This window comes from Coenobita brevimanus, chromosome 96, assembly GCF_032717465.1.
Source record: "Coenobita brevimanus isolate Jiangsu-jjx chromosome 96, ASM3271746v2, whole genome shotgun sequence".
Taxonomy (NCBI): domain Eukaryota; kingdom Metazoa; phylum Arthropoda; class Malacostraca; order Decapoda; family Coenobitidae; genus Coenobita; species Coenobita brevimanus.
Window position 1 is genome coordinate 34,162,080 of NC_137049.1, and position 20,423 is coordinate 34,182,502.

General features: G+C 45.2%; 1 protein-coding gene and 1 pseudogene across 1 annotated transcript; both read left to right on the top strand.

The window, feature by feature from the left end:
* Positions 1-1,354, top strand: LOC145413544 (peptidyl-prolyl cis-trans isomerase FKBP4-like). Its single transcript, XM_080283240.1, has one exon. It carries the CDS (start codon positions 70-72, stop codon positions 985-987), a length of 918 nt encoding a protein of 305 aa, XP_080139366.1. The 5' UTR covers positions 1-69; the 3' UTR covers positions 988-1,354.
* A 3,534-nt stretch (positions 1,355-4,888) lies between these two features.
* The window catches only part of LOC145413527 (retinol dehydrogenase 14-like), a 29,600-nt pseudogene continuing 14,065 nt past the window's right edge, over positions 4,889-20,423 (top strand).

The window sequence follows — 20,423 nt, forward strand, 5'->3', positions numbered from 1 at the left end:
CAAAGCCTTCATATGATTTTTATAAAGTATTGAAAGTTACTGATAATTTTATGTGCAAGAGTTATCAAAATGAGGAATATTAGCATTAATAAATGTAGAGAGGTGGACATAAAGGGTAGCTTACATTACACTGGTCAAGGTAGGCCAAGAGAACTAGCCAGAATCATTGCAAATATCGAGAATGTTGAGTTATATTGTAATTTTCATGGAGCAGAACTGAAAAAATTGGAAGGATATATTATGGAGGAACTTGACTCTAATTATCTTAAATGTAATGCCACTGGTGTACGGCATTTGGGGTATGCTACATCTCCACTTGACACAGCCCTTGAGACAGCATTCTCACTTATGACTGATGATGAAACTGCATCACTAGACATAACTCTTCCATGGGATCATGCATTAGGTCTTGATCACAGGAAGCTCAAAGACAAAACTCTTACTTTGACACTTTCTTGCACTGCCCACCTCAAAGTTGTAGAGAGTGGAAGACCAGTATATGACCTTTCTCCACAGAAAAAGCTGGCCATTGCAACTGAATACAAGAATATTGGCAATACCCTTTATAAACAAGGAACTGCAGCAAAACATGCCTGTGCTTTTTTCAAGTTTTGTGACTCTGTTAAATGGTTAGCTATGATTGGGAATAAGGAAGGAAGTGAGATTTTACAAGATGTTCAGGCACTCAAAAGTCAGTGTTATAACAATATTTCTCTGTATCATTTACATCACCAGAATTATAGTCTTGCATTATCTGCAGCATCAGCAGTTCTTAATATTGATGGCCAAAATGTCAAGGCATTGTATAGAAGGGCAATGGCCAATACTGAACTACAAAACTATGAATTAGCATTAAGTGATTTAAAGGATGCATTAGTTTTGGAACCCAACAACAGGGCAGTAAAGCAGCAAGAAGAGGTAATCAAGAAGAGACAAGCAGCTGTTTCTGGAGTGTATGCAGCTGCCATGAGGAAATATTTTTCCTGAGTGATTTGTCCTTTAATGATCTCAGTTTCTTGCAAATTCATCACAGACTTCCGTCTGTATGTGGCCATACATTAATATTCAGTCAAATCATTACGAGTCCAATCCACCTCATGTTTCCCTCAGTCACATAACCTTCCATATATATATTTTTTTAAAGATAATGTAAACAGTGTTTGGATTACTTTCAACAATTATGTTTTTATGGACTAGTTTAAGGCTGAAGTTCTGTATATGTATACATATTGTAAGTACAGTAAACAGTATTATAGTTGTGGCCTCAGGTATGTTCTCTGCCAAACTCTCAACAGTTGTAAATAAGTCATGTAAAATATGGAACCTTAGGTCATTGAGAAATAAGGTTTTGAAATACAAGGATAAATTAATCTTTCTTATCAGTATCCTTCCATGCATGCCTGGTGTACTTTCAAGAATCATACATAGATATAACAGAAATATAGTGTTAGGATTGATCATAAATACTGAGTACTTGATATAACAGTGCAGGGTGGTTGCATGCCTGTGGTTGATGGGTCTGCTTAACCAAACAGACTGTGGTTCAACAGCAACATCCAGTGCAAAAAGTAGGAATATGGTGCCAGAAAATGTAAAAGTGGCAGAAATGAAGAATGCTGTGAAGGGTTTGAGGAAAATAGGTTTTGGTGGTGGTAGGACAATTGCCCATAATTACAAGGTGTTAATCATAGTTACTGATAACACCAGCCATGTCAGTGATGTAGTGGGACAGTTTGGAATGATGGGAGCCCTACACTGGAGAGTTAACATATGCTGCATGTGTCAGTTTGAAGCCCCAGGGGAGTATGATACTGGACAGTGACTGAAGGAGTTAATAGTAAAGAATGTTATGCAACAGTGACTTGTATATCAAAGAAGTACATAAATACACATGGTACAGAGAGACTGAAGAGAATGTTGAAATGAGCCTAGTGATTATGTGCTTGTAGAGAAAAAAGGTGCTTGGAGTGTTCTGGGCATGAAATGTTAAAGGGTAAAAGGAGTATTCAGAGTGAAAGACATTGGTGAAAGCAGAGAAGCTAAGAAACGCAGCATTGGCAGATGAATATGTTTGATTTAATGGAGGAGTTTGGGTCAGTGAACTAGGAGCAAATGGATCTGCATAATTTGTAAAGGTTATGCATGAAGTGTTTAGTTAAAACTGTGCTCAGTGCTGCAAAGGCAGCAACTAGTAAGAAATTTACAGCCTGATGGGATGCAGACAAAAGTGGCTAGGGTAGATACAAGAGAGAGATTTGAATGAGAGGAGGAGGGAAAATAAGAAATATGTTGAGATAGAGATGGATAATCAAGGAAGAAAAATATATGTAGGCTACAGTACTCGATAAACTATTGGGAAGGGGGCAAAGATGTAGGAATGAGCATAAAAAAGAGGTACAATATAAGAGTTGGAGAATATTAAATTGAAACAAAGTAAGGACCAAATGGAAAGAATATTGTGAAAGGCTAGTGAAAGGGAATGGTTTTGGTGGTGTCCAGAGAAAGAATGTGTGCATGAGAATGTGACATTGGCAGAAGTGAAGAATGCAGTGATGAAACTGATTATTGGGATGGCAGCAAAGATGCATATGTTGATGAGATGTATGCAGAGATGGTTAAATGCCGTGGACAGAGTGGAATGAAATTTTATTGGAGGTACTGTATGCCAGAAAGCCTGTATAGGGGAAGTTGCATCTGTGGAATGGAAGAAGGCTGTGACTGCCTCTGTGTTAAAGATCAAACTGAGCGCAAGAGTTATCATAATACTGTATTAGGGTAAGCTTGTCAAATGTAAGAAGGGCATACTGTATGGAAGAAGCATTAAAGATGTAAAGAACGTATCAGAATGTTTGGTAAGTGATGACAGAGTAATTTTACAACTGACAGGGTCAATCTATCACTCAGATGTTGCCACCTCCCCATTGTAAGGGAGGATCTCCTGGGTACAAAAGACATAGAGTACTACCCTCTGAGGAGTAGACTGTAGCACCAGTTGATCAGGGCAGTACTCCCGAGGTGGATGGAAAGCTGATGACAGGGAGTGCTGGAGCTCCCGTTTCATCAGCCCTCAGGACTAGTTCCTGACCATCCCCCTTTGCTGAACTTTTTCAGTGTCTCAGTTACACAGAGAGTAGGCCAGCATGCTCTCCAGTACAACCCCGGGGATAGCACAGGGCCTCTCCACAAGGACTGGAACCCTCCTCCTGGATGATATCATGTCGTAGGGGTGTGGCAACACCTGACGAAGGAGCAGCTGTTGGCCATCTCCTGCAGCAGGGCCCGGCTGCTGGCTGTGGCCTTTTAGAAGCACGGCTTCCGGCCGTCACTGGGGCCCGGCTACTGGCTGTGGCCCATGTGGGGGAGCGGCTACCGGCCGTCTCCTGCGGGAGGGCTGAGCGGCTACTGGCCGTCTCAAGGGCACCTTTGGAGCGGCTACCAGTCATCTCCTGACGAAGGTGGGAGCAGCTACCAGCCGTCTCCTGAACAAGTGAGCGGCTACCGGCCGTCTCTTGTTGAAGGTGGGAGTGGCTACTGGCCGTCTCCTGAAAGAGGGGAGAGCGGCTACCGGCCGTCTCTAGGGCACCTTCGGAGTGGCTACTGGCCGTCTCCTGATGAAGGCGGGAGCTCCTACTGGCTGTCTCCTTCACCCTACACACCTAAAGCCACTTTACCTGCCACCTCACCACCACTACCCACCTCCAGTACCAGAGCGCTCTTACACCCCCACACACCACCCACCTCGAGCCTCACCGCCTCGCCCTCGCCCACCAGTGGAGCGCCGCCCAAAGCTACCTCACCCCGACGCACCTCCTCCACTGCCGCGCCACACCCCACCAAAGCACCAAAAGGCCACACACTAACCTCACCACCCACTCCCACCCCAAAACTTGCCATCCTCTGCTCTAGCCACCGTTTGCGCCCCGCCCCGCAAGACTCACCACCACCTCCCCAGCCCCAACCCCGCCTTCCCCATCGCCGCCCACCCTACCCGTGATTCCTACACTTGCTACATCTCCCCCTCACCTTCCCAGCCCCCGTCCCCCTCCCGGGCCGTCGTCCCCACCCCGCCGTCCACCACACCACATCACACCTCACCTGATGGCCCGCCAACGCAGCATATTCCCGACTCCTCACCCACACCCTCACCACCACCCTCCCCGCCCCTCCGCCCACCACCCCGTCCTCAACCTCCTCACCTGCCACCTCAGGCCACCCTCCCTACGCCTGCCCTTCCTCACCTTCCACCCCCACCACCTCCCCCAAATCTGCCATCACACCACCGCCCCAGCACACCACCGCAACATCTACAGCCCGCACCATCCAATCAGCACAACGCCGCATGCCCGACTCACCACCCACACCCACCCTCAAGACCGCCATCCCCGGATCGGGGCGCCTATCACGCCCACCCGCAAGATACATCGCCACCCCCATCCCTCCCACCTCACCACCAAGCCCTGCTCCTTCCTCCACTCACACACCCAACACAATACCTATCACAATCATGCTGCACCAAGCGCAAATCACATCCACCACTACTCCCAAGAGACACCATACCGCATTACTCCGCCATAAAACCTCACCTCCCCCAGCTGTATCCAGCATTCAGCCCAACACTCGACCACCAGCAACACCTCCAACCATGAGAGTTCGTCGTGCTACTGGGGCGCTGTCCTTTAGACGCAAACACCAAGTCCGTAGCCCTCTCCACCTCCTACAGCTCCTCCACACTGCCACCGACCCATTCACCCTCTTCGTTACCTGCGACCCATCCTCTCATGGAAACCCAGCCACGACAGCCTGGACCGCCCTGGAACAATAACTACAGCCAGTCCACCACACCGACACCGTCAAAGTTTATCACCTCTAGTCACTGGGACGTGGTAAAATGCCAGGTATAGGCTCCAGGGGCGATACGACACCCCCAGAAGGAGCCTACAGAGGGGCAGACAGCACACGGTCCAGCTCAGAGCGAGAGGGACGTAAGTCCGCCCGGGCCGCGCGCCCCTATGACCTGGAACTCGCCCGCCGCCGCCATGGCAGGAAATCGCAACTACCTTGCGGGCGAGCCAACCCTCGACAGGATCGGGATGAAGCTATTACTCTAGATCCAGGCAGCACCCCAGCGTCAGCCAGTGGCCACGCCCTTTTCGAGAAGGCCAGCAGCAGTTCATCCCTTCTTCAGGAGACAGCCAGTAGCAGCTCCCACCTTCATCAGGAGACGACCGGTAGCTTTTCCAAAGGTGCCCTAGAGATGGCCGGTAGCTGCTCACTCCTCTTTCAGGAGATGGCTGGTAGCCACTCTGAAGGTGACCCTGAGACAGCCAGTAGCTGTTCACCTGTCCCTCAGGAGATGGCTGGTAGCCACTCCCGCCTTCGCCAGGAGACAGCTGGTAACCGCTCCGAAGGTGCCCTTGAGATGGCCAGTAGTTGCTCACCCTCCTTCAGATGGCTGGTAACCGCTCCCGCCTTCGTCAGAAGACACCCGGTAGCCACTCCGAAGGTGCCCCTGAGATGGCTGGCAGCTGCTCACCCCTCCCTCAGGAGATGGCCGGTAGCTGCTCATCCCTCCCTCAGGAGATGGCCAGTTGCTGCTCCTGCCTTCATCAGGAGATGGCCAGTAGCCACTCCACTACATGGGCCATGGCCAGCAGCCGGGTCCCAGTGACGGCCGGAAGCCATGCCCCTAAAAGGCCACAGCCAGCAGCCAGGCCCTATGACAGGAGATGGCCAACAGCCGCTCCTCCGTCAGGTGCTGCCACACCCCCACGACGTGACATCCTCCAGGAGGAGGGTCCCAGTCCTGGGGACCTGTTGAGAGGCCCTGTGCTATCCGCAGGGTTGTATTCCGCCCAGCCAGCTCGAGAGGGACCCTATCTGACAGACTCCGACGACGACCGACACCGCAGCTCACTCCTGACGGCGTCCCCGATGGCAGGAGGCCGCAGCCACCGGGCCCCTGAGGCCACCCCCAGGACCCCTGAGCGAGGCCTTTCCACACCCCGACGCAGAGAACCCTTGTCCTCCATCAGGCGCCTAAGTGAGCATTTCAGGAGGCTGTTCGGCCCCAGCCCTGAGGGCTGCACTCCAACTCCCAGCTCCTGGCAGTACAGGACCCTTCACCGTCCCCAGCCCTGGACGAGAGAAGACGCCCCTACGAGTGATCCCGTGGCCGCTGGATACAGAGGCCACAGGCGGGACTCAGCCCCCATCAGGAGTCGGGCTGTGAGTCCTCCCGCCGTCCCCCATTAACCACGCCGCCGCCCCACCAACAGTGAGTGACAGTGAAGAGAGTACAATGACAGTGTAATAGTGACTGGAATATCGGGCAGTGTATTATCTAAGAGAACGTAAGTCCAAGGCCTAGTAATGTGTAATAATTGTGATTTGGGCAAACAGTGACATAGTGAGAGTAAGAAGAGAGCTCTAATAAGAATAAGAGTGCAGTGTTTTCAGTGAATATCAGACTCGGCCTTCATAGTGTAATTCCTCTGCAAGACTAGTGAAATAATTGCCCAGCCTAAATACAGTTTATATTTCCCTCCATGTGACAGTGATCTATTCCCCTGCCCGAACTACTACAAACACTATTTGTTGTGCCAGTCACCTGCTATCCTGAACTATTGTCTAAACAGTATCCTGTGCGATACTACGATACTAGTACATGACTTATAATTACTCAGATTCATGTTGTTGTGACATCTTCCTGTTCCACATATAGAATTAGTCAATACACGTGTAAGGTTGTTGCCTTGAGTTTTTGTGTCCTGCCTCTCTCTTATTTGTCTAAGCTGTGGTCTAGAAAGGGAACCCAGCTGCACACTAGCCGTTCAAGGGTCGGGAAGCTGACCCTTAAACACCATAGCATAACAGGAACATTTAGAAAGTTCGACTATTTTTCCATTTTCGTCTATTTTTATCCACTAGTCACATTTTTATATACTTATTGTAATTAATAGAACAAAGCGACAATAAGTCACCATTAAATGCTCAGAATGCAGTTTATTGAAAGAAAAAGTTGGGAGCAGCGAGTGCGCATGTTTACTGGGTGCCCCCGCCACCACCATCGCTACCCAGTTTCTGGCATCCGGAATGTTGTTGTGATCAGACGTACTTGGCGCTGCTCCTGCATATCGAGAAATTCTCCACTTCGTCGGCCCCCAGCACACCCTAGCTCTTCTTTAACCTGGTTTGGTGTTTCCCTTATTATAATTTTGCAGTTATGGCTCGCGGAAGAACTACTAGACGTGGACGGGGTAGGGGAAACTCTAACTCTGAATTGTTGCCACCGCGATCCGAAACAAACATGGCTGCGGCTCCCCTAGCACAGGTAGTAGTAAACAATGATCTCGTCCCTTCATTAGACACCTTTCCTCCTCTGCCTGGAACTACAGTTAACCATCACTCTGATCAGTGTGGAACGTGCTATATTGTAACTAGATTAGATGCTATAGGCTGTGATCGTTGTGAAACCTGGTTTCACCCCACATCTATGTGTCTGGGCCTCCCAGACCAGCTAGTGGAAAGCATTAGAGAGTACGATGGTCAGGACATTGCCTTTATTTGCACAGAGTGCCGTTCTGCTACTGGTAAGAGCGGCACCGTTCTGACTCTGCATTTAGGCAATTGTTTCAAACGGTCAAAAAATTATGTGAGGCTGTCCAAACTCTCTCTGCTAGGCCCGACCAGAGCAGCATTGGCCAGGCAGGTCGGGCCGACCAACAGCCTGAGCCCATCCATGACAGACAGGGATAGCCTGAGAACTCTTATCAGAGAGGAAGCTAAAGAAATGGAGGAGAGGAATAAAAGGAAGACATCAATAATAATTAGAGGCCTCGAGGTACAATCCACTGACGCTGTAAATACTGCTTTTGATCCCATAACCAGACTCATTCTGGGATTCCAGGTGACTCTGTTAGACGTAACATGCATTAACCGGGACAAAAAGTTGTGCCGTGCTAAGATACTGGATGACGACGTGAGGAAAGATCTGCTAGATAATGCGAGGAAGCTACATAACACCCAGTTTAGCCACATCTATATCAGTAGAGACCTGACATACAACCAACGAATAGAACTGCATGCCAGGCGTGCTGGGAATAAAGAAGTACTTGAGGGACTATAACCAAGGAATTGAGCCAGACAGATGATTTAAAATGGATTTGTTCATCTTAGGTCTTGTGTACTAGTAGTAGTTCAACCCCAGGCACAGCAGAACATTATCCCAGTGGACTGCAGGCTGAGTTACCCTTCTGTAGTCCATCATTCTCCTCTTGCGGGATAGGTGTGGCATTGAGAAGTGTAAATGTAGTCAGGCAGCCCTCCCCCCCCATCCAGCACCAATACACTAGGGGTTAATTAAGATCCATATTGAACTCCTCCACAGACAAAAGGATTAAGTTTGAACACACTTGGGATTGTCTTCTAAAACCTTGCCTTATTTTCAGGGTCCGTCTGTGTTACTCAGGCTGCTGTTCCTGCGATTGCTGAGTTGGTGCTGCTGTGCTGGCGTTGATCCTGGTGGTGCTGCCGTGCTGGCGTTGATCCTGGTGGTGCTGCCGTGCTGGTGTTGATCCTGGTGGTGCTGCCTGCTGGCGTTGATCCTGGTGGTGCTGCCTGCTGGAGCCGGTGGTGCTGGCTCAATTTTTCTCATCATGCAATGTCTGTACCTCAGGGTGGTTGGGGTTTATCGTTAACGTAATGCCACTCGGGGATGAGTGTGGCTTGTCACTCTCATCTTGAATGTCGGGACCAACTTGCCTAGCCCTGGGCTCCTTCGCTGCTCATAGGGCGATACAAGATAGTGTGGTGAATGTTGAAAAATACTCAGTGGCCTCAAAACTCGGGAAATACCTGTGATAGATATAGAGGTTCCCAGCGCTGTTGATCCTGAAAACCTTTCTACATCTCAGTTCCTTCTACTACAACTACAGCTACAACCTCCTGTCTGAAATGTGAGTTAGAAAATTTTTGGTTGGTCCACCTTGACTTGGTGGAGAGTTTTGTCCTTGGCAGCCTAATTTCATTTGCCAGAAGCAGAGTAAGACAAGGCTAGCAATACTGTGGCTCTTCATCCTTTCCAGATCACTTTTAAGCCAAGTTGAGATGGACAGAGTATAACAGTTGCTCCCCTACTTACGATATTTTAATAGAGAACTCCTGACCCCATCGTTGGGTGGGAAGAGGAGTCAGGAATGATGATGATAATGCCTAATGATGATTTTAATTATAATCAGTGGCATTGCTGGGCTGCATAACTAGATCATTCCACCACTAGGGTATACAAGACCAGTTAACTTAGTCTAGTTACTGATTTTACTTGCCTATTGATGACGACGACGATGATTGATGATAGAATAGTTAGTGCTAGGCTCCATAACTAGATCATTCCACCACTAGGATATAGAAGGCCAGTTAACTTAGTCTAGGTGCTGATTTTACTGGCCAATCAACGACGACGATGATTGATGATAAGCTAGGATGATACAGTGCCAGGAGTCAGTCCTTGGCACTATCAGGCTGGCAACCACACAGCCGAATGAAATCTCAAGCCGATAAGTGTTTAATCTCAACAGCAATTCTTCTTAGCTCTTGTTCGTAAGTGGGAGAGCAACTGTCTTTATTCCAACTAACACCAGATGGTTTTATTCAACTGAGAGTGATGCATTGGGGGTCTAAAGATAATAATGAGCTTTATTTTTAACTTATTTTCATCTTAAATGTCAGGACGAACTTGCCTAGCCCCGGGTTCCTACGCTCCTCTGTGAGGCAACGTGGGATTGGATGATGGCTGATTGGATGGATTTTTAACTTATTTATATTCGTCTATGCTCAATTATCATACTTCTTGCACCGTAACGTGGCCTGGGATTTGTCCATTCACCTGCTTTTTTCATATATCTCTGTGGTAGAATAACACAGTACTACATGTCTACATCCATCCCACTGTACTTCTTCATGACTAGCATTCTGCTTGATAAACTGTTGCTAAGATGCTTATTTTATGCCTGGGTAGAGTAACAAGAGTACAGTAAGTAAATTCCCCAGGTTTACCAGTAGCAGATAGTTTTGAAACCTTTCCCCTGCACTTCATGATTAGCATGTCTCCTTGCTAAGGTGTTGCCTCAGCTCAGCAATATTTCAAGCTGATTGATAAAGTACACAGATAGGTAAACACTACACAGATACACATAGATAGCAGATATATTGCAGTAAATGTTAGCTAGGTAGATACCCGGTATACTGCAAGAATTTTGTGATGGAAAGGTTCCTCATGTTATTTTTGATGCCTTTGACTGCTAGTAGTGTTTCTCTCAATTGAACAGTGTCTGGTGTTAGTTCAGTCAAAGTGGCTTGTCTTCTTTGTGGCTGGTGTGAGTCGTTTCCCTTCATTTATATCCAAGAATAACAATCCTTCTGAGTTTTTCCCGTCATCAAACATAGCAGTTGATTCCCTTCATTTAGGTGAGAGATTAACGAGATTTTTCCCTGCATATATATGAACATTTATCGTTAATACGGTTTATGTTTTTTATATATTTTTTCCTGTGGCTGACTATGTTTTATATATTGATGTGGGAGTGTTTTTTTGGTGTCTTTATTTCTGTTGATTTATTCTATAGTCAGTTTGCTTCACCTGACAGAGATAACCGTTAGCTTTATGGCCAAGTGTAGTCAGACTGGAGAGTTGATTTGACTAGTAACCAAGGAGACTCATCCGTACCCCATCACTAAGGCATACTGAATTTTATACATCAATGCTTTAGTACTGAAGTGATAAAAGTTGCCTTGTTTTGTCAGATGGAAATAAACTGACTATAGTTATATGTTGAATTGGTATATGTTATACTCTTATCGGTACGGTGAAAATGTGCCACGCATTTGAAATTTTATAACTATATGGATTAGGGCGTCAGGCTATAGATAGATTGATAGATAGGTAGGGAGAGATCCTAGGGTGCCCTTAGACTAAACTATTTTGATATATCTCTTCCTATCACACAGTCATTTGCCATATTTTCCTAAGCATGAGAAAGAACCAATTTGCCTGTCAGGTCTCTATCGTCTTTCAACCCAGGGCATCTCAGAAATCAGCAGTATTATGTGTTGAGCAGATAATTTTGTGCAGTATGCCTAGCCCTGGCTTCCCACGCTCCTTATGGGGTGACATAGGATTGGATGATGGCAGACGATGTTGTATAAAGTTGCAAGGTCTCCAACATGACAGCCAATGGTTGATAGAAATTACTGTCGTTATGCTGATTCTTAGGCTATGCTGTTGATATTTCTCCTTCATTGTTGCGTTTTCTTGGTCTGTGTATCGTTTGGGTGTTTGTGATGGTGTTGATGTCTGTTGGGTTGGGTTGTCGTGGTTTATGATTAGAGAGAGCAAGGATGTGTGATGTCCCCATGGTTTTGTGTGTGTGTGTGTGTGTGTGTGTGTGTGTAAGATACTAGGATTTGAATGGTAAGTGAATGAGTGTATGAGCCATTTCATTGGGCTTGCAGTTAGTTTCACTCTCTCTTGGGTTTCCTCTTTGCTTTATTGGCCCTATACATTTTATCCAGGTGTAAAAAAAATAAATAAACAGGTTAGGAGCGACTGCTTGAAAAAGAAAAAATAAATGGTTACGATGATTGAAAAATAATTGGTTACGAAGATGATGATGATGATGATGATTTAGTCCAGTTCACTAGGCATGGTACTGATAGTTGGCCCTTAATGCTTGTTTATTCTTTGTTCTTTGCACCCACCTCAAATATTTCTGTCATGAGATAGAGAGACCCTGTTGTTGTAGTGCTAAAATCATTACATGCCTCTGACCCTCGTATCACCTGTATTGGCCGTCATAACCTTCCCTTCCAGCAAATTAATTCTCATGGTAAATTGAAATCCTTTGTCAGTGGATGATAAACCTATTATATCAAAATTATGCTGTTTTGAAGAATATTTGCTATGTATTAGTAAATCTTGGCTTGTAATCCCACTTGACTGACTACAGAAACCCTGGCAGCCCCAAAGGTATATGTTGAAGGATTGTCTGTTGTGGTAGTGTGGTGTAGTGTGTGGGAGGAGGCCTACACTGTGGTACATGTGGTGAGTGTTTGTAGTAGTGTGTTGTGGTGAGGGGGGGAGGCCTTACACTGTGGTAAATGTGAGTGTGGTGTGGTGTGGCAGGAAGCATTACACTGTGGACATAGTGCATTGTGTGTGAGTTGTATATTGTGTTGGCATTGAAGTAGAGAAAGATGATGATTGTGTTGAAGTCTGGGTATACTCATTTCACTCTAACTTGGCACAAATTTTCATGTTTTGGTAGTTTTTTTTAACCTGTACCCCAGGCAGAAACAAAACTTTAGACCTGCATTTACTCCATAGCTTTTCATTGTGACAGGCATCATATTTTATTGCCTGTTTACTGTATTCTTACAACTCAGCATTCATGAGAGAGCATAAGCCATTTTTAGACCAAGTTAGAGTTGTGTTTCTCTCTGGGTATGGTTGTGTCTGAAGGGTGGGTGTCTCATGATGGTTTTTGAAGGCTTCTGTTTGGCTGTAGTGGCCATGTATATCTAGGTAGTTGCTATGTACCGTCTGAAGTAATAGAAATAAAGTTAGAAAAGAGAGAGAAAAAAAAAAGTGGATGACGGCCACAGCCACTGGCGGATCTGCACTTGGGCTACAGGTATTGCAAGTGGACGGAGCCGGTGACCTGTACTGTGAAATTCCATATGTTTTTCACAGTATGTGGTTCCGTTGGAATGGGGGCCCGTTTTAAGGGGTTAGGAAAGGAAATATGTATCCTTGTGAATTTTAGTGTTCGGTATAGGATGAGAATATCTATCTATCTGTCTGCCAGCTGCCATAATCCCGTAAGGAAGGGGCCATTTGACTTTTATTTATGGGGATGGGCACTAGCCCTTCACCAACCCACTTGTTGACACATAGGGAGCACATATGGTTTGATTATATGGTTACCACCCAGCATTGTAAACAGTTTCTTGGCTTATAGATTTTTTTAAAGTACTTTTTGTAATGCAAGTTTTTATGACTTATGCCTTCCATAACTTTTCTTCATAACCAGCATCGTATGTGTTTATATACTATGTGCTTACAACCCAGCATCCATGAGAGAGGCGATACGTTTGTGGCCATTCCCGTACATGGGAGTAAGGCGTCTGGCAATAGATAGAATTAGATCCATGAGAGAGAGCACAAGGCATTTTTAGACAAAGTTAGAGTAAAGAGAGGGTGAGAGAGAGAGTAGGTGTATTCGTGTTTTAGTAAAGAGAGGGTGAGAGAGAGTAGGTATATTCGTGTTTTAGTAAAGAGAGGGTGAGAGAGAGAGTAGGTGTATTCGTGTTTTAGTAAAGAGAGGGTGAGAAGAGAGTAGGTGTATTCGTGTTTTAGTAAAGAGAGGGTGAGAGAGAGTAGGTGTATCTCATGTTTCTCTGGGTAGGGTTGTTTTGTGAAGGGTGGGTGATACTGGTGATGGTTTTTGAAGGGTCCTGTTTGGCTGCAGATTTGAACCATGGATGTCTGTTGTGGCCTTGTGTGTATAGGTAGCTAGGTACAGTGTAGGAAATAAATAAAAATAAAGTACTGTATATATATATATATTTATTTATAAAAAAGCTGTGTACACTCTGAAATAATAAAGTACTGGAATTAAAAAAAAAAATAAGGAGGTTGACGGCCACAGCCATCGGCGGACTGGGCGACAGAAGTGCAGGAGTGGTCGGAGCCAGTGACCTGTATGCTGTGAAATTCCATGTATTTTTCACAGCACAGTTCCCCTTCTGGAATGGGGGCCGTTTTAGGGGCGAGAAAAAAATATTGACTATATCTTGTGAAATGTAGTGCTGGCGTGCAGTGTTATAGGCTTTGAATGGCTGTAGTGGCTAGGTAGGCAGTATGTACAAGGATAAATTATTAACAGAAAAAAAAGGAAATAAGAAAAAAGGAGGAAAAAATAAAAATGGTTGCACATTTTATTTGGATTTAGAGTAACTTTCTAATTTGGAGGCAGTGGTCAAGTAATAGGTCTAGTACAACTTCCTTGGTGGTTTGAATGGCCGTAATGCTTTTATGTTCCTCTGACAAAGTGGGGCCAGACTTTCTGGAGGGTCAGTTGAACTAGTAATCAAGGAGACTCATTCCTGTCTCAGTACTAAAAATTTCACTGTTTCATGGGATTAGTTATTATGAAAGAGGTACATAGTGAGGTTGGGGGGAGAGAGGCAGCCTTATAACTTTGTGTGGAGGTCTTTGTTGGAAGTTGTGGTGGTGGTTTTATGTGTTCGTGTTTTTCTGCATTGAGAGTCCCCTTGTTGTCTCTGTGTCTGTGTGTCTTAGCCAACGAGGGATTTTTGGCACTGAGAACACCAGCTGGTATTGTAGTGGTGTTGGTCTGGAATAGGAAAGTCCTGGAGTTGGATAATTTTGAAGCACTTATGTAGGGAGAAATATGTGAGGTAGTCAGGATTCCAGGGGCTTAAAATGGTCGATGTGAGTGAGCACTCTGGCCCTTTTCTACTGGACATGGCCTGGTTATATCAGTGCCACCACCTGAAAGGTGTCTGCCCTGCACCGCAATTTTATAACAATTGGGTGCGTAAGGTGAGAAGCTGTGAATTTCTGGGGGTAGGGTTGTGAGGCAGACTGGAAAAAAATACGAGACAAAGGTCATAGGGTCGCTGCCAGAGATTGAGCAGCATGGACAGCCACCATTAGGTGACTATGGCCAATGAATGCATGTTGGAGCCTTTACATGAATGGTACGATACAAATGATATAAAAATACTGAACTGTTTCTACAGGCCCATCATGTACACCTCAGGTATATATATGCATAGCTTTGAAATACTGTATATATATAAGCACATCATCTGAGATCTTAGTGGCACATTTTCCACACAGTTAAAAACAGAATAGCCTATGTGTAAATTGTGAGTTTTGTTTTGTGTATAATGCCCAGCAGTAAGTAAATTTCCTCATTTAATAATGGATATATATTCCCGTAAATTGCTGATTGCGTGAAGTTAGGGTGGGGTCCCAGCAAGAGGGACTTTTTCTCCAGCATTTACAGATCATATGCAAGACAGAACGTTTGCAAGATTCTTTTGTGTTGAAGAAAATTTAAAAAATATATATTTTTAGATGAATTAACATTGATCTTTCACAGCACACCTTTGAGATTAATTAAGAAGTTTGTGAAAAGTGTATTTTTGAGTGACTTATTAAGAGAGACTGTGCTTAGTGAAAGTATCTTAAATGAGGAATTACTGATAGGGGTTTGCCAGTAAATTATTATTATTATTATTATTATTATGTATTATTATTATTTGACCCACAAGCATTTTTTGAAAGCATACAACTAATAGATAATTCCCTTGCTGAGCATTAATATTACAAAGGAAAACAAAGTTGAGTGTTTATTCTTAATGTGTGTTTTAGTACTTCATATAGTTACATTGTATTAGGCTTCCTCTTCTCCTCCTCGTTGTTCTTCTCTTCCTTCCTCCTCCTCCCCGTATTGTATTAGGCTTCCTCTTCTCCTCCACTATTGGTTGCATTTCTTTTCCTCTTCTTCCCTCTTCCCCTCCTCATTCTTCTCCTTCCTCTTCTTCCTCCTCCTCCTCATTCTTTTCTTCCTTTCTCCTCCTCATTCTTTTCTTCCTTCCCTCCTCCCTCCTCATCCTTTTCTTCCTTCCTCCTCCTCCCTCATTCTTTTCTTCCTTCCTCCTCCTCCCTCTTTCTTTTCTTCCACCTTCCTCCTCCCTCCTCATTCTTTTCTTCCTTCCTCCCTCCTCCTCATTCTTTTCTTCCTCCTCCTCCCTCCCTCATTCTTTTCTTCCTCCCTCCTCCTCATTCTTTTCTTCCTTCCTCCTCCTCCTCATTCTTTTCCTTCCCTTCCTCCTCCTCCTCCTCCCATTTTCTTTTCTTCCTTCCTCCTCCTCCTCATTTTCTTCTTCTTTCTTCCTCCTCCTTCTCATTCTTTTTCTTCCTTCCTCCTCCTCCTCCTCCATTCTTTTTCTTCCCCTCCTCCTCCTCATTCTTTCTTCCTTCCTTCCTCCTCCCACTCATTCTTTTCTTCCTTCCTCCTCCTCCCTCTCTCATTCTTTTCTTTTCTTCCTCCTCCTCCCCTTTTTGTATTAGGCTTCTCTCCTCCTCTCTCTTATTGTATTGAGGGCCTCCTCTTCTCCTCGTTCTTCTCTCCCTTTTTCTCTCTTTCCTCCTTTCTCCCTCTTTCTTCCCCTTCTTCCTAACCTTACCACCCTGCAACCCACCTTTACCACCTCCAGTGCTCCTGCTTTGCCCTACCAAGGTGTCCCTTGCTATTCCCTGTCATCCTTGTCTCTGTCAGTTTCATCCCAGTTCTGTCAACTATGTGCCTGTCCTTCCACCCCTGTCCTGCCATCATTTACCTAAGCCCTGCACCCTCTGCACTTTCCTTCCCTCCCCTACCCCACCCATGGCATACACTGGTACAGCCATGCCTCTCCCCTACACCCCTGCCACAATATACAGCCATGCTCCTGCCTTGCCTTGCCTTGCCACCCCTGTCCTGCCTTGCCTTGCCTTGCCACCACCCCTGTCCTGCCTTACACCCATATGCACTGTCATCTGCACTCTTGCTGTGCCCTGCCATCCTTGGCCTGTCCCACTCCCCCTCCTTGCTCTTCTTACCCTGTGTCCTGCTGTTCTTGCCTAGGGTGTCCTGCCCTTCCATATGTGCTATGTTTTCCTTTGTGTGTCCTGCCCTTCCCTTCCATCTCTTGGTGTATCCTGCTTGTCTTACCTTGCTACTGACCTTATAGACCTGTCCTGTTGTGCCCCTTCCACTCATCTGTGCTATGTCGTGCTTTGTGCCCTGCCACCCCTGTCCTGCCCTACGCCCATGCACTGCTCATCTGCACTCTTGCTGTGCTTCCCTGCCATCCTTGGCCTGTCCTCCCCTCCTTGCTATTCTTACCCTGTGTCCTGCCCTTCTTCCATCTCTTGCTGTATCCTGATTGTCTTGCCTTGCTGCATGACACTGCCTTATTGTGTCCTTCCATCATCTATGCTCTGTCCTTCCATCATCATTTGTGTCATGTCCTGCCTGTTCTTGCCCTGTCATCTGTGCCGTGTCCTTCTCTGTCATTGTGCCTAATGTCCTTCCCTGTCATGTTCTGTGTCCTTCTGTTTTCTTGCCCTGTCATCTGTGTGCTGTGTCCTTCCCTGTCATGTTCTGCTGCCTGTGCTGCTGTGTCCTTCCCTGTCATGTTCTAATGTCCTGCTGTGTCCTTGCCCCTGTCATCTCTGCAATGTCCTGCTGTCCTTCCTCTGTCCTCTACTCCATAATGTCTTATTTTTGTTTTGTTTTTAATATGTTTCTGCTATTCTTTAATGTCTTTGTATATTATTGTCCTTTTAAGTTCATAATTTTCCAAAAGTGCTAAATTTTGAATATGTTATAAATTACTTATATATGTATAGTACTTATATATGTATAGTGCTTTGAAAAATATCAGAAAAAGAATACCAATAGACATGAATAGTATGAAGTGATGTCTCCTTCATTTTATTCATGTCTATTATTGTTACTCTCTTTGATATTTTTCAAAGTACTATACATATATAAGTACTATGCATATATAATATACAAAAAGGGAGTCATATGTATATAATAAAGACATGGTAATAATACATTGGTTTTATTTCCACTAAGATACAATTAAGTGAAGAAGGTGAAAAAAAAACTAATATACGATAAATCTGTTAGAGAAATAAGGACTTGGAACCCCAAAGGAGGGTTTGCCAGTCCGTATTGCTAAGTAGCCGATTTATCAGAGATAGGTTCTGCGCCCTACCCCAAGATGCTTCCAAGAGCGTGCCCGCTAAATCACTGTGTAGATGCCATGTCTTGTATTGCTCTACCCAGCTAATGCCAAGCAGAGCTATGCAAGAGCACATGGCATACAACAGAGTGATCGAAAGGGCTGTAACATGCATTGCTAAACACTGTGTGCACTGCAACGTTGTGTTTGCTAAGGCATATTCAAACCGGAAGCGATGGACGTCGTCAACATGACATACAGTATGCCAAAAGGGCATGAGCCAATTAACCCCTTCAGTATGAGGACATTTTATTCGCTACTGATGCCACACGATTTTATTCGGCTTGGAGTGCGATCTCATACTGGAAAGAGACAGCCTCCTTCCAATGTGAGACTACACTTCCTAAGCTGAGTAAAATCGTCTAGCAACAACAAGAATAAAATCATCTGGGACAAAGCAACAATACACAGAAAAGATATAACTACTGAAGAGGGTTTCAAAAATACCAACATGGACTGGTTGTGATGCATGTTAAATATCAACAAAATCACATTCCACTGAACGATATTTACTCTTCACTAACTTGGCCCAATTTTTCAGTCTTTTCCAGCTGTGTCACATAAGAGTAACTCGAAGCTTTGAAGAGCAAATGCTATTACTCATAATCCTTTTCACACTGTACCCCTGCTATCTTGTTTTAAAGAAAAGTTACAACTCATAATTCAGGCTGGAAAGATTTAAAATTTTAGGCCAAGCTAAAAGTTCAGAGTATAATCTCAAGCAAAGAAATAAAACTGTAAAAATATTCAATGGCCATATTACTATAACAATGTGAAAGTGTGGACATGCTATATTTACCTCTGGCCAGACACCTTGATCCTGTGAGGGTGCATATCTACTACACAATGTCCACTGCTGTCCACCTGCCCTCACCCCAGATTTTACCCCCTGCCTCTCCCTCCCACCTCACTCACATACACCCTCCTGATTATATTTCCTACTCTCCATTCCCCCAACTTACACTCCCCTCTCCTTATATCTCTCCACTCCATCCCTCCTCTCATCCTGGGTCTCCACCTCACTCATATACACTCTCAGAATTAATCTTCCTACACCCCCAGCTTACACCCTCCTCTCTCATGCCTCTCTCCACTCCATCCCTCCATCTCATCCTCAGTCTCCCCCTGCCACTTTCCCCACCTCCACCTCACTCGCTGTGACCCCTAAGCAGTCTCTCTCTCCATCCCCCCCCCCACTAACACCGCCATCTCATACCTCTATTCCATCCCTCCCCCCCCAACTTACCCCCTCCTCTCCTATATACCTTCATTCATCCCTCCATCTCATCCTCAGTCTCCCCCTCCCTCTTGCCCCACGTCCACCTTACCTTACACTCCTAGTTAGACTTATCTCCTTCCCATTTCAATTTACAACATCGTCTACTCGTCCCTCGGTTTTCCCTCTCCCCCCCCCCCCTCCACCTCACACATTAGGGCCGATTCACACTACACGGTTCGTCTCCGTACGGCTTTCATTGCATTAATTATTTTATCGAAATCAATGGGGCTGTTCACACTATATTTTTCGTTTATTGTTGTCTTTCGTGCGGCTTTCACTCGTACGGATCGCATACGTTTGGAAGAAATCTCCTAACGAACGAAACGTATACGTATGGAAACGCTCCGTACATCCAACAATTCAATTATGAACATCAATACGTATCAGTCACGGTGTGTTTGGAGACAACAATTTTAGCCTGTCACTGCTTTTGGCCGTGAACAGTACTATAAGTAGTCATGAGTGACGAGAAGTTATTAGAACTGGTCAGAGGCTACGAGGAACTATATGACATGGGCAACAGAGAAAATACGATAACCATGTGAAAGAAAAAATATGGAGAATTAATAGGAGAGGGATTGGAAAAATTGGGTAAGATATTTAAATATTTCACTATTTTTATTATAACAGTGTGACGAATAGCATTTTATCCTTCATCCTATTCATAGCCATTCATAGGGTATCTCAACACCCTATCCATCGCTGTTCACAGGTTCTCCCAACATCCTGTTCATAACCATTGGTAGGTTCTCTCTCAAGCCTCTTTACGCCCATGGAAGAGAACCAGTGGGACTTCAAGAATCTTTTAAATTTCTTTTACAAGGAATGCACCTTGTGGAGCATTTCCTCCCTGTCTAGTTATGTCTACTAAAGAGCCTGCATTGTTCGTGACATTCATGGTTGTAACATCAGTGGCATTGTCACCTCAGTAGCATTGCAAAAATGGCGTTGCAGCAAGCTGCTTTACACTAATTTCTGAGGGCTTCTTGTCGGAGCCACAGCTGCACGCAGACTGACGAGATCATGGACATATAGTGTGAACAGTGACATAGCAAATGAACCGTAACCCTACGAAGACGAACCGTATAGTGTGAATTGGCCTTTAGTCTCTCACTCCAACCCTCCATCTCATCCTTGGTCTCCCCTCCTACCTCACTCACATACACACTCCTAGTTAATTCTGCTCCCACTCCACTCCATCCCTCAGTCTCCCAATTCTAATTTATGGAGCACAGACAAGCAAATGACATATGATTTCTTA